At 40.1% G+C, this 13519-nt stretch overlaps 1 protein-coding gene across 1 annotated transcript in view; it reads right to left on the bottom strand.

Annotated features, from left to right (window-relative positions):
* Positions 1–2632: 2632 nt before the first annotated feature.
* AMACR (alpha-methylacyl-CoA racemase) overlaps positions 2633–13519 on the bottom strand; it is a 29688-nt gene continuing 18801 nt past the window's right edge. The window contains exon 5 of the mRNA XM_026649043.2: positions 2633–3903. Coding sequence (XP_026504828.1) covers positions 3494–3903 — 410 coding nt within the window. The 3' untranslated portion in view covers positions 2633–3493. The remainder of the gene's footprint in view (positions 3904–13519) is intronic.

Below are 13519 nucleotides of genomic sequence, written 5' to 3' on the forward strand. Positions count from 1 at the left end.
GGGGTCCCGACCCCCAGTTTGAGAATCTAGATCTAGACCATGCACGACAGGTGTTTGTCCAACTTGTTCTTAAAAACCTCCCGTGATGGGGATTCCACAATCTCCCTGGAAAGCCTAGTCCAGAGCTTAACTACTCCTAGTTGGAAACTTGTTGCTAGGAAAGTTTTTCTTAATCTCTAACCTTAATCTCCTTTGCTGCAGATTAAGCCCATTACTTCTTGTCCTACCGTCAGTGGACATGGAGAACAACTGATCACCATCCTCTTTGTAAAAGCCTTTAACATATTTGAAGATTTATCAGATCCCCCCTCAGTCTTCTTTTCTCAAGTATAAACATGCCCTTTAATTTTTTTCTCACAGGTCAGGTTTTCTACACCTTTGATCATTTTTGTTGCTCTCCTCTGGACTCTCTCTAATTTGTTCAAATATTTCCTGAAGTGTGGCACCCAGAATTGGACACTGTACACCAGTTGATGCCTCAGCAGTGCCCAGTGGAGTGGGACAATTACATCCCGGGTCTTACATACAACACTCCTCTTAATACACCCTAGAATCATATTAACCGTTTTTGCAACTTCATCACGTTGTTGATTCATATTCAATGTGATGCACTATAACCCACAGACCCTTTTCAGCAGTACTTCCACCTAGCCAGTTACTCCCAATTTTTGTAGATATACATTTAATTTTACCTCCCTAAGTGCAGTACTTTGCATTTGTCTTTACTGAATTTCATCTTGTTGATTTCAGACCATTTCTCCAATTTGTCAAAGTTGTTTTGAATTCTAATCCTGTCCTCCGAAGTGCTTGCAAGCCCTCCCATCTTGGTGGCATCCACAAATTGTATAAGCATATGCTCCACTCCATTATCTAAATCATAATGAAACTATTCACTAGTATCAGACCCAAAACTGACCGTTGTGGGGCCCCCTAGATACCACCTCCCCATTTAACAGCAATCCATCGATAACTACTCTTTGAGTACAGTCTTGCAATAAGCTGTGCTCCCACTTTTAGAGTAATTAACTCTCCCATTTGCCACCCCCCCAATTAAAACACAGAAACCCACACCACTCAACTATAAACTAGGTCAGCACAGGTAACAAATAAATTGAACTGTGGGACAGGAAAGACCTGGAATATTTTGTCAGTGCAGCTCTTTATAGATAGTTGAGGATAGATGTTTTGTTTCTACTGTCTGTCTGTCATAGTATGATCATAGAATCATAGAAGATTAGAGTTGGAAGAGACCTCAGGAGGTCATCCAGTCCAACCCCCTGCTCAAAGCAGGACCAATACCAACTAAATCATCCCAGCCAGGGCTTTGTCAAGCTGGGCCTTAAAAACCTCTAAGGATGGAGATTCCACCACCTCCCTAGGTAACCCATTCCAGTGCTTCACCACCCTCCTAGTGAAATAGTTTTTTCTAACATCCAACCTAGACCTCCCCCCACTGCAACTTGAGACCATTGCTCCTTGTTGCTACAATGGTGGAAAAGTATAAGCGATACAAAGCCTAGCAAAGATCTGCCAAAAGATAGATGTCTGGGGCTTATTTTTGCATCCATTTCATGCAGAACTAAATCAAGGGAGACATTTTTGTTGGTGCTAAGCAATCAAAGATGAAGGTGCTTCAGAATCTCTCAATTTATTGAAAGAGAGTCTAAAGAAAAACTTTTTACATGAAAAAGTAATAGGTCTGAAGTGAAAACTGAAAGTTTCAGTAAAAATCTGTACTTGATATATCAACACCACTGATCAGGTTATATACCTGAATTAGGGATCTGTTCCAAAATCCAGTGAAGTCAATGTAAGTCTTTTCATTGACTTCAGTGAGTTTGGATCAGGCCCTAAATATACACCATAGATTGTTTCCCCGACTTGATCACATTTATAATTCCCTGGCTTGACCAGAAGGATCTGAACTAGAGTAAATTATTATTTGATCATGGATATGGATTAGGACAATTTCAGACAAAAAAATATCTTCCAAAATGTGGAAGATTGATTGTTATCATCCAGGGACCCAATATATCTTTTGTCACATATTTGTCTAATTTATTTGATCATAACCCTGTGTTTATAAAAGTTTTCCCAAGCCCATGCAGCCATTAAGTACCATAAGAAAAAAAAATTTCACAGCAGTAATGTTGACTACACAGAGGCCAGATGAGTTACAGTATACCTCAGTTTTAGTAAATACTGAATAGAATCCTAAAAGAGCAAACACTCTGTGAGACCTTAATTGCTCTCACTAAAACATTCTGATGTGTCCTATTCCAAGCATAAATAAAGAAAATAGTTACGACAATAATTACTCATAGATACTACAGCCTTTTTTAAAGTTAAAGCAACTAGACCACATGATGCGCTGTCTGGCTTTAAAACAAATAAAGGTTCAAAACCATTTGCATTCTAGGTGCAGAGGCATTGAAACAATGTATCTGCTCCTAGAATGCAAATGGTTTTGAATTGTGTTTTTTGGTTAGCTTTTTAAAGTCAGACAATCAGTGCATCATGTGATCTAACTGCTTTTGGAAAAAATGCATAAAGTTACCAATTTAAGAGAGGTTGTGGCATCTATGCAATAACTATTGTTGTAACTATTTGCTTTATTTATACTGTACTTGGAATAAGACGTGCCAGAATGTTTCATGTGTCAGAAGGTTTCAAATGGCCACTTTAACTTTGAAAGAGACTATGGTCTATATGTGGTAACTTATTGTTTATTACTCATATGGTTACACCTATTTTCCATTTTTTTCAGAATAGGGGGAAAGGGTTGCTTATTGGCAGACACTTTAATATATCAAATTTCAACCCAGGGCAATTTTTCCAGACAAATTAAGACTCCAAATGTAATACAGTCATGGGACTAACAGTACGATAGAAAGGTAGCCAGGCTTTAAATATAGTTGCTCTGTCATATACCACTATAAGCAGATCATGCCAAAATAATGGTATTTTAATGTATATTCTGAGAGGAGAATGCAAATTAATTTTATATCAATACTGTGAAAATACAGGCAAAAGAGCTCTCTCTCAAATGTATAAATGAACAACACAGCAACCTCTTTATGAAGTATAACAGTATTTTATAAAAATCATTGCCTTCAGCTAATTAGAACATATATTAAAAACACAAGGATTAAAACAACCACACATTTCCTATAATACACTTATTGAAGGAAACATTAAACATTACATAAACCATTATAACAAGCAAATATTGCAGATCTTTTCAAAACAAACACCCCCAGGACAAAATTTCAAAGGTAACATTCGGTAGGCATTCTAATCCAATTAGGAATACAGTTTGTACATTTAGTCCTCAATTAATGCATTAATTTAACAGTGACACCCTACCCCTACCCCTCCACCCCCGGCCCTGAAAAAGTGGTGCTACATTAACATTTCCTCATGTAATTCCAACTTTAATGCATAAAATCATATGGTGACAGTCTGAAACTTTTCTGATTTGCATAGGTAGATATTATAAATTTGCTTTTGGCTTATTGAATTCAATTACTTTTTCAGAGTGAAGTTTAGCAATCTCTTCCTTGGTAAAGCCAAATTCTAGAAGTATCTCTTCTGTGTGTTCTCCTATAAAAGGATCCCTTCTGGAAGATGGAGTAGCTGGAGTCCTTGAAAGAAGAGGAGATGGTCTAGGACTTATCTCTTCCTGATCATTCTTGATAAAAGAACCACGCTCTTTGTTATGCTGGTATAAGGCAACTTCATCCAAAGATAAAACAGGCGTCACACAGGCATCTGTGCCATCAAAGATCCTGCACCATTCTGCCTGTGTCTTCTTGGAAAATAAAGCTGCAAACATTTTCTTCATTTCAGGCCAGTCAGAGAAACTCAGCTGACTGGGAAGTTTATCTAAATCTAACCCCAGTCCTAAAAGGATAAAAACAAAGTTGGAATTAGATGTATTGTACTTTAGGCACGCTAATACAAATAGAGTAAATGCTTTTTCTGCAGCCCAGAGCTCACCCTGCTTCTCAAGCACATTTATTGCAGGCAGCCTGAGACAGCATAAGGGTCATAGCACATTAGGCTTCAGTTACAAGTGGTTTCAAAATTGATTACAGGGCACACAATTTGAAAAAGGAAAGGAAAAACAACCATCCCTGGTTCTTGCCATTATATTAAAGTGCATCAGATATAGGCTCATAAAGACAGCACACACTGGGTACAGAGCTAAGAGCTATATACTTTTGACTTTATAGCTCTGAAACAGAGGAAAAAATAATGTAGAAAAGATAGGGATAGAGACCTTATTGCCTAATAGATCTTCTCAATCTCTATCATTTGTACTGTCACACCTTTAAAGAAATAGAAACACCTTTTTTTTAAATGAAACCTTACTGGAAAATGCTGCAAAAATGTGGAGATCCCCTATCACTTTACTTTCATGCTGTATCACTTTCCCCCATTTCTTTGCCTCCCAAGAGCTTGTCTACACTTGAAACACTACAGTGGCACTACTGCAGCAGTCCAGCAGATGGAAGAATTCTTCCATCAACCTAGCGTTGTCTACGAGGAATGTGTGTGTGTGGGGGGTGGGGTAGTCAATTTGACTAAGCTGCTTGTGGTGTGGATTCTTCACACGTGTGAGTGATTTAGCTGGGTCAATCTAACTTTTCAGTGTAGACATGGCCTTAGATTGCAAGCACTAGACTCCATATCTTCTTGCATGTCTGAAAAGCACCAGATTGCACCATGCAAATAAGAAAATCACACAAATCACAATTTTTTGCCCATAATGTTTTCCTGCATCTAATGTTATAGCAATGAATAGTCCCAAAGGCTGCTTATGAGTAGCAACCCCCTTCCTCTCCCCCGTTCCTGTTCGACTGAGCAGGGAGAACCTCACAACAAAGGACGGGCACCACCAAGCTTTGCTAAAAGCCTATTAAGCATGCTCAGAAGGGACTTTTCAATCACTTATAACTACAGCTAGGCAAAAAAAGAGAATCCCTTTCCACAACAAATTTCGAATTTTTTTTATTTCATCCCAAATTTGTCAAAAAACACAATTTTTTTTTCACAGAAAGGGATTCAAAGCAAAATTCTGTTTCAGAAGAAGCCACCCTCCAAGAAGGCTCATATGTCAATTTCACATGTGCCTGGGCTCTTTGACTCTCAAACCCCAGAACAAGAAGGCAGGAAGTGCACCCAGGGGCTCTGCCTCTCAGTCCTTGGAGCTTGCCCGCCAAAAAAAAAATTATGTCAATTTCACAGGCGGAAAGTGAAATTGACAAGAGCCTTCCAGGCAAGCAGCCAGAGAGCAGTCATTTCAATTTTCCCCATGGAAACTGAAAATTTCAGCAACACTGCAAAAAAACAAATTTTACTTCGGGACATATTCTAGTTAAAAAATTTCAGCCAGACCTACTTATAACCATAATCCAACCACTCTACTCCCTCCACTCAAAACATGAAGATGTATGTACTTCCAGACAAGCATAATTTACTCTCAAATTCCTGCCATTTGTGAGATATATGAGTAAACTAGCAATTTTTTTAGGAATACCTGTTGAGTTTTCTTTTAGAATATAGAAACAAAAAAAACATATCCTTTCAGCAGAGACCAAGCCTGGAAAATTCCAGAACTAGGAGAGAATTTTTTAGAAAGTTATGAGTGTGACAATACACTATAAATGAAACTATTTTTGCTACTTAACTTTAGCTACTAAGCAAACATTGTAATATATACATACACTCACAAGAAAGGTCTAATTATGAAAATGATAAATTAAATGACATTTAAAAGAGGCACTTCTATATATAACAAGTAAGGCTTCAATTTAATTTGAGTCTGCTAAGGAATCTCTTTTCCAAATGCTTTCAAACAGGAAGAGATGTGAAAAGAGAAGATATTTTTTCTTCTACCATTCCCAGTTACCAGTAGTACTTTTCCTTCCCCCTAACCTGAACTCTTTGGTTCAATCTCTCTCGTTCCATTGCTAAGGAAACTGATCATTCATTTTGTAATCGTGCCTATGCTTCAGCATACTTCCACTATCTTAGCTAGATCAGGATCAACATTTAGAACATGAAATGAAGGAGGATCACTCTATACTCAAGCTACTGCTACAATTACCACTGGGAAAGCAACAGAGAGTCCTGTGGCACCTTTAAGACTAACAGATGTATTGGAGCATAAGCTTTCATGGGTGAATACCCACTTCGTCAGATGCAGGCATTCACCCACGAAAGCTTATGCTCCAATACATCTGTTAGTCTTAAAGGTGCCACAGGACTCTCTGTTGCTTTTTACAGATCCAGATTAACACGGCTACCCCTCTGATACTTGACACCACACTGGGAAAGTGCTTTCTTGCAGGAACAAAGGCACAATTCAGTTAAATGATTATTCTATAGGATTTCCCTGCATAGGCAAATTGTAAAAAGTAGGAAGGCATGAGCTAGAGTACGATTCCAATGCCCAATTTAACCCCTTGATGTATACTTCAAGAGATTCCCTAGGAAGTTTACTTTAAAAGATATATAATAGCAAAATACCAATGAAGTATTTGAGAGAAATTAACAAAAATAATCAGGAGTTGAAAAATTTGACATCTATTTGAAATTTGACACCTAGCTGACACCTATTAGCTAGGGATGAAATCTAATAGAGTGAGATGGAAAAAAACAGGGGGTGAGGAAGCCTCCTCAACCAAGCTTCAGGTGCAATCCTGTGGTGAGAAGCCCAGTCCCCATTTACCATCACCTCAGGTTCTGAGTAAGGAGGGGACAACTAGGATTCTTACCAGGGTGCTGTTTCTGGAACATGGTTGGACCTCCATCTTTCACACCAGATCTAGGCTACTAGATGACTGATTAAATAAAGATCCTTCCACTTTAGTTGCAGGAAGGGAGAAAGAGCTTTCTTTATCTTTGCCACAGCTTCCTGGCTGCTGCAAGGGTAAAAGAGCCTTTTTTACCCTACCCCTCTTGTGGCATCTCCTGGCTGCTGCAAGACAGAGGGGATGGGAAAAGAAAAAGTCTCCACCATCCTGTCCCTCCACATTATTTTGGGATCTTCCTCCCATGTGACTAATTCCAGTGCCTGCCTCTGTGGTGCCCCATAGCTTCCCCAGAAATATTAATGTTTTGCTGCTGCCCATAAGGTTCTGAATAGCAGCTGTGAAAAGGAATAAAAATGAGTAAAATCTTGTTAGTATCACTCTGCTGCTGCTTGGAAAACATACTGAAGCTGTGTATCTACAGACTCAGAAATACACCTTTCATTTGGGCTTTTCCTGTAAGTTCCATGTAACCACTGACTGAATTCATCATTGGGCTAATATCTACTCTTCATAATACAATCAATCCCAAAGAAAGATAAAACCAACTTATATTAGTTTAGCATCCTCAATTGAATTAAAATTTCTAGCTACCTATCAGCGACACAATATAATTAATTTTGTAAGGATTGTATTATTAATCCTAACTCAAAATACATTGCTAAAATCAAAACACATTGTACCATGTGGATACTCAGTTCTATAAGAGCTAGCAGACGAGTTCAGTTCTACCTCAACATAAAAAATTAAGTCAAATGATAACGTGTGTATGTAATTCTGTTTCAATACTTGAAATCTTATCAACTTGAAATATTGTTTTATCATTAAGGCATTTAGCTGTGTGTGCTTAAATTCTATAATTTATTTTGGCTTAATGTAGTCAATCCATCCTGAACAGAGCTATATCATTATCTGATTACACATCATCTTTAAGTATAACTGTGTAAAGGAAAATTAGCAGAATTTACCCTAAAGAAATACAACAGCACACATCCTAGAATTTAGTATTACGCACTCATTTTCCAATAACCATTGCAGACTTCAACTTTTAAATAAATATGAGCTCATAGCCTTTAAGTACTACAGATTTTCATTTTCCAGTCTGGACTAACTATTTGTGGTGTAGACAGACATGATCATAACAAGGGGAATGTAATCAACAGGGAAACAATTTATACAATATAGCACTCTTCAGGATACCACAGAATGTCCAACTCCATCAGAACATAATCAAAATTCAAAATGTTTTATATATAGCATATCTGGTATAGCAATTAGGAATTGTTTTCAGTTTATTGGGTTATGATTTTAATCTAGTTGTATTTGCTTAGAAAAGGTCAGTAATTTACAGTAGAACAGCTTTAAACACAGTGGTTTTCTTCCACTCCCAGGGAAAGAAAAATAGTTTCCCCTGTATACTTTTTGCTGTAAAGATGTGTGTTGTAATTCAATGAATTACTGCAATATAGTATAAAAACTATATTTCTACAGATTCTTAGAAAAGTAACGCTGAAAGTGGAGTCCCACTTAAAGTCAGATGAAAATATAAAATATTGAGCAAAGATAAAATTAATGAAAACCCACTGGCCTGTCAGATCTCAATTACTGCTCTGTTACACTAGTATTTCTGTTAGGGTATTTAAAAGGACATTTAAGGAACGTTAACAGTTTTTTTTAAACTGCTAATTTTGTTTTCAAAACATGGTGCTGCTACATACAGCTGATTTGAAGCTACAATGCCATCACACGACTGAATGAAACAATAGGCCAGAGCTTTCTTAAATTTGCACATGATTGTAGCCACAGATAAAATGTGTGGCACTACAATTAATATAGAACTATATAACCAATTCTCACAAATAATTAAACCTGTCAAAAACTCAAAAGCAGCAGCACATTTTACAGTGTTCACTACAATAAGCATTCATTGTTTTTTCTCCTCCTCCACCCCAAAGTCTCAGATAATGAGTCTCTCAAATTACAGTCTTTTATAACTGGAGAAAAGACTTTGTGAGCAAGAATGTCAGAAGGTGAGTGCTGTAATGCCCACATTTGCATGCTTAGTTTGTACACCTCTACCCCGATATAACGTGGCCCGATATAACACGAATTCGGATATAACGCGGTAAAGCAGCGCTCCGGGGGGGCGGGGCTGCGCACTCCGGTGGATCAAAGCAAGTTCGATATAACACGGTTTCACCTATAATGCGGTAAGATTTTTTGGCTCCCGAGGACAGCGTTATATCAAGGTAGATGTGTATATGCAATTATCATGATTACACATGAATGTAAGCAGCTATACATCCAAATTCTTATTTGCATTAAACAACTGCAGTCTGCATACAATAACAATTACAGGTGCAGTGAAAGCAGGACTCCTTGGGGCTCTAGGAGGGAGGTAGAGGACTGTTTTTATTATACGATAAAAAAAAATTCAAACTTTACACATTCACTATAATTCTTCCTTCCTTCAAAACAATTCCCCACAATTTCATAGCTTATTGTTGAGACTTTCAGTGTAAACGAAGTGCCACAGTGAAGCTCGTTTAATTAGCAAAAGACAAATTAATTTGTCACCAAAATCTTATACTTGACTTCAAATAAAAGCTGAAACTCTACATAATTCAGGCTGTATAACGTGTAATCAGAAAACCATTTGCTCAACTTGTAGATTTTTTAAAATAGCAAACCTGCAACTAATGCGGTATGATCAAAAATGTTAAATAGCACGTGTAAATCTACTGTAACTTTCATTATCCCAAATAGGACATAATTATAGAAATCCTCTATACATATAAGGACTATAACCCCAAGTTTTTAAGGTGCCTTCTAAGTTGTTTTTATAAAATTCATGCACAGTGTGGGCTGACTCCCTAAAACTGTGAGACTGAGAGGGGCATGCAGCACTTTAGAGCCTGTTTCTGCTCTCTCTAGTGACAATCTAGATTCATAGACTCCAAGGCCAGAAGATACCAATGTGATCATCTCGTCTGACCTCCTGTATAACACAGGCCACAGAACTTTCCCATCTAGAGTAATTCCAATTTAGTCATTGGAGTCAGACCAGCATAAAACTGATGAGACAGCAGAATCAGGCACTTAATTCCCTCCCTCCCCCCACTTAAATTTGAAATAATGTTCTGCATGCTCACGTTCAGGGCCACCGAGAGCGGGTTTGGGCCCTGGTGAAAAAAAAATTTCGGCCCCCTAGTCAGAAAGCTGCAAGTAGAGATATTCTTTCCGCATCGGCAGATTATCATTAGTGATATTGAAATGCCAATAATGATTCTGGGGGACTCAGTCTACCACTTGCTCCCCGGCTCAGGAAGCTTATTGATACTTTAGCTTTGGGGTACCTCTGTACAGCTTTCCTCTCCAGCCCAGGTATGGGGAGCATGGCCCACTAGTGCGGGGAAGGATTTTATGTTGCATGAAACAATAAAATTTCAGTCCCTATTCTATGGTGTGCATATAGGGCAATGGCACTGAATATTGGAACTATTTTTCACAAGTGGGGGTTAGTTCAGGATCTCACTCTTGAGGCACTGAGAGCTCAGCTCTTACTGATGTTCCGGAGTTGCCAAGAGTCACAGTCCTGCGAAGCAGGAGACAGTTAATGCCCCTACACAATTGTATGACAATGGCCCCCACTGTGGATTTTCCAACTCCAAAATGATTTTGCACTGACTAGTAGCAATCCAGCATTGCAAGCTTCCAGAGTGCAATCATTACTCACTTCTCCACTGTCAATGCAGCTCTCATTCTGGTGTCCCTGCGCTGGAGGGCTGGGACGAGCTTGGCACAGAGATCCAGGCATGCAGCCTTTCGCATCCAAAAGTTCTGCAGCCAGTACTTGTCATCCCAAATCTGTATTACAATGTGATCCCACCAGTCAGTGCTCATTTCTTGGGTCCAGAAGCAGCATGCCATCATCTGGAGCTGCTCTGTGAATGCCACCAACAACCTGGAATTGTTTTCCACTATGTCCCTCAGCAAACTGTCCTTGAAGAAATCATCATATCCCCTGTAGTTGCGGCACTTCCTAAAGGTCTGCAAATACAGGAGAATTGTGTGTCCTGTATTTACAATGTTCATGACAATAGTGCAGTATTCTGTATGCTCCATGCATCTGTCAGAGATGGCAGACACTGAAAAGTGCCACACAGGCTTGTGGGATTTTTTCAAAAGACACAAAAATTATGAGTTGAACGACATTATGGGATGCTGGGAGCTTGACCCCTAGTCCCCAGAGATTCCTGGAAGAGTCATTTTTACCCCATCAACATTGCAAAAACTTTCCCAAAAGGCACTGTTCCAGACAGAGGAACAGGGGTGGCTCCAGGCACCAGCGCACCAAGTGCGTGCCTGAGGCGGCAAGCCGCGGAGGGCGGCCTGCCGGTCGCCATGAGGGCGGCAGTCAGGCTGTCTTGGACCTCCCGCAGGCATGCCGCCGACCAGTCCCGCGGTTTCGGCGGCAATTCGGCGGCGGGTACGCCGAAGGCGTGGGACCGGTGGACCTCCCGCAGGCATGCCGCCGAATCCGCGTTACCAGCGGACTTCCCGCTGGCATGCCGCCGAAGGCTGCCTGACTGCCGTGCTTGGGGCGGCAAAATACATAGAGCCGCCTCTGCAGAGGAACATGGCATGTTGGGAATACCTACCTGTAGTGCACCGCACTTTGCATTGACACAAGCATTCCTGGTAAGTATGCATAGCGCCAGCACAAGCAGTCAAGTACACCAGTGCCTGAGCAATGTACAAACCTGGCAGCTGTACACCAACATAACTTGTTTCAATCAAAAACTGTAGTGTAAACACGGCCTATGCAATTCTTGGAAGCAACAGAAAAAATAGGAGGTTTGTTCTAACCTCAGAGTTAAATTTTGTTAAAAATAAACTAAACATGGTTAATTAGGACGTTGGAATACTGGAATAAAATTTGGGTGCCTAAAATTAAGCATCCGAATCAATATTTAACAACCTAAGAGGTCTAATTTTCAGAGGTGCTTAGCAACCCCTGCCAACAACGCAAAATAAAAAAAAAAATTACTAAAACTAGAGCCATTGTTTGGAAAGTCAGAGAAAGTTAGAATTTCATCACCCCACCTCAAAGCATATTGCCCGTATCAATTACAAGGGAAACGTTCTTTTAAAAGAAAGATAAAATAGAAACATCTGGAAATGTTTTGCTTTCATTGCTAAGGGGAGAAGTCATGGTCTAGCAATTAAAGCATCAGCTGTGAGTCAGAAATCTGAATTCTAATCCCAGATGTCTCTCTTTTCTCTGTGCCGCAGATTCCCTATCTGCAAAACGGATATAATATTTACCTCTTAGGGTAGAGGTGAGCATTAATTCACATGGCTGTAAAGTGCTTTGAGATCCTCAGAACAGAGGCAGTAATTCAAAGCAGTGGTACTATTCATAGGCCTCTAACTAACCAAAAAATAGTTTCTTGGCGCTTGCAAGCCCTGAAAGGTCACATATGCCAGCTACCCAGTGAGCTAATCTATTCATGCCCACACTCCTGTAGTAGGAAGTTGCACAGCTAGAGGGGACTGGAGGATTCTCTTATAAATAGGCTTGGCAGGATTTGGTTTAAATCCACAGATATTGGTAAACAATTTCAGCTGCCACACTGAAATAAATGAAAAAAAATTCTAGTAACAGATGGAGCGAGCGCAGCCTTTCCTGCACTTTTTTTGTGCAGGGATCTGGTGTCAGCAGCCCCACAGCTGCACAAGGAGCCCTCTACAGCCCTGTAGTCAAGGATCCACTCACTCACTAACTAGGAGTAAGGGGGCCCTCCCCAGGCTGGAGCCATTCAACAATGGTGTAGCCTCCCCTGTGGACAGGGGCTCCTCCTCCTCCCAGTCCTGGCTGGGAGTCTCTGCTCTGCCCCACTAGGATGGCAGCTTTCCCCGCACCTGGTGGCTGCAGGGATACAGTGTCATTGGACCTGCAGCAATGAAGTGAGCCCGCTGCAGCCCCTGCTCACTCACTCTCTGCCCAGGAGTGTGGAAAGGCAGCCCCCAGGCTGGAGCTGTTCAGCAGTGGGGTGATCTCCCTCACAACACAGGGCTCGTCCTCCTCGTTGTGGTCCCAACAGGATCAGGACCATGAGGTTGGCCATGAGGCCAGGCAAGGATCAATCAGAGGAAATAAACAATCATGTGGCAAAGGCCTACAGTAGCCGCCAAGCAGATCTTATTAATTAACACAACAGTGCAAATTTCAGGAAAAGCATGAATGCAATTACATTTGTTGTTGGGGCTTAAATATGTGTGTACAATAAGGACGAGCAAGTTTGTTGTTTTATGTCTGTAATGGGTCACAAAAGAAAAACCCTAGAAGAACACTGCAGTGAATATCCTAACACCAAACTCAAACTGGCGAAGATGTCTGGAAAGGAATATGAGGACATTTTACTCTGTCAAGTTTGTAAAACAGAAATCTCTGAAAAGTTAAATTGTATTGCTGAACATCTGAACTGTATGTCTCATTTGAAATTAAAAGAAAGTCAAGCAATGGTAGGCCAGGCTTCAATAGAAGTGTGTTTGGGAAGATTGAGACAAAATATGGAAGAAGTTACAGATTTTCTACATGATCTCGTATAAAGAACAGGAGTACTTGTGGCACCTTAGAGACTAACAAATTTATTAGAGCATAAGCTTTCGTGGGCTACAACCCACTTCTTCTTCTT

This window comes from Terrapene carolina, unplaced genomic scaffold, assembly GCF_002925995.2.
Source record: "Terrapene carolina triunguis isolate 2854851 unplaced genomic scaffold, T_m_triunguis-2.0 Scaffold69, whole genome shotgun sequence".
Lineage (NCBI taxonomy): Eukaryota > Metazoa > Chordata > Testudines > Emydidae > Terrapene > Terrapene triunguis.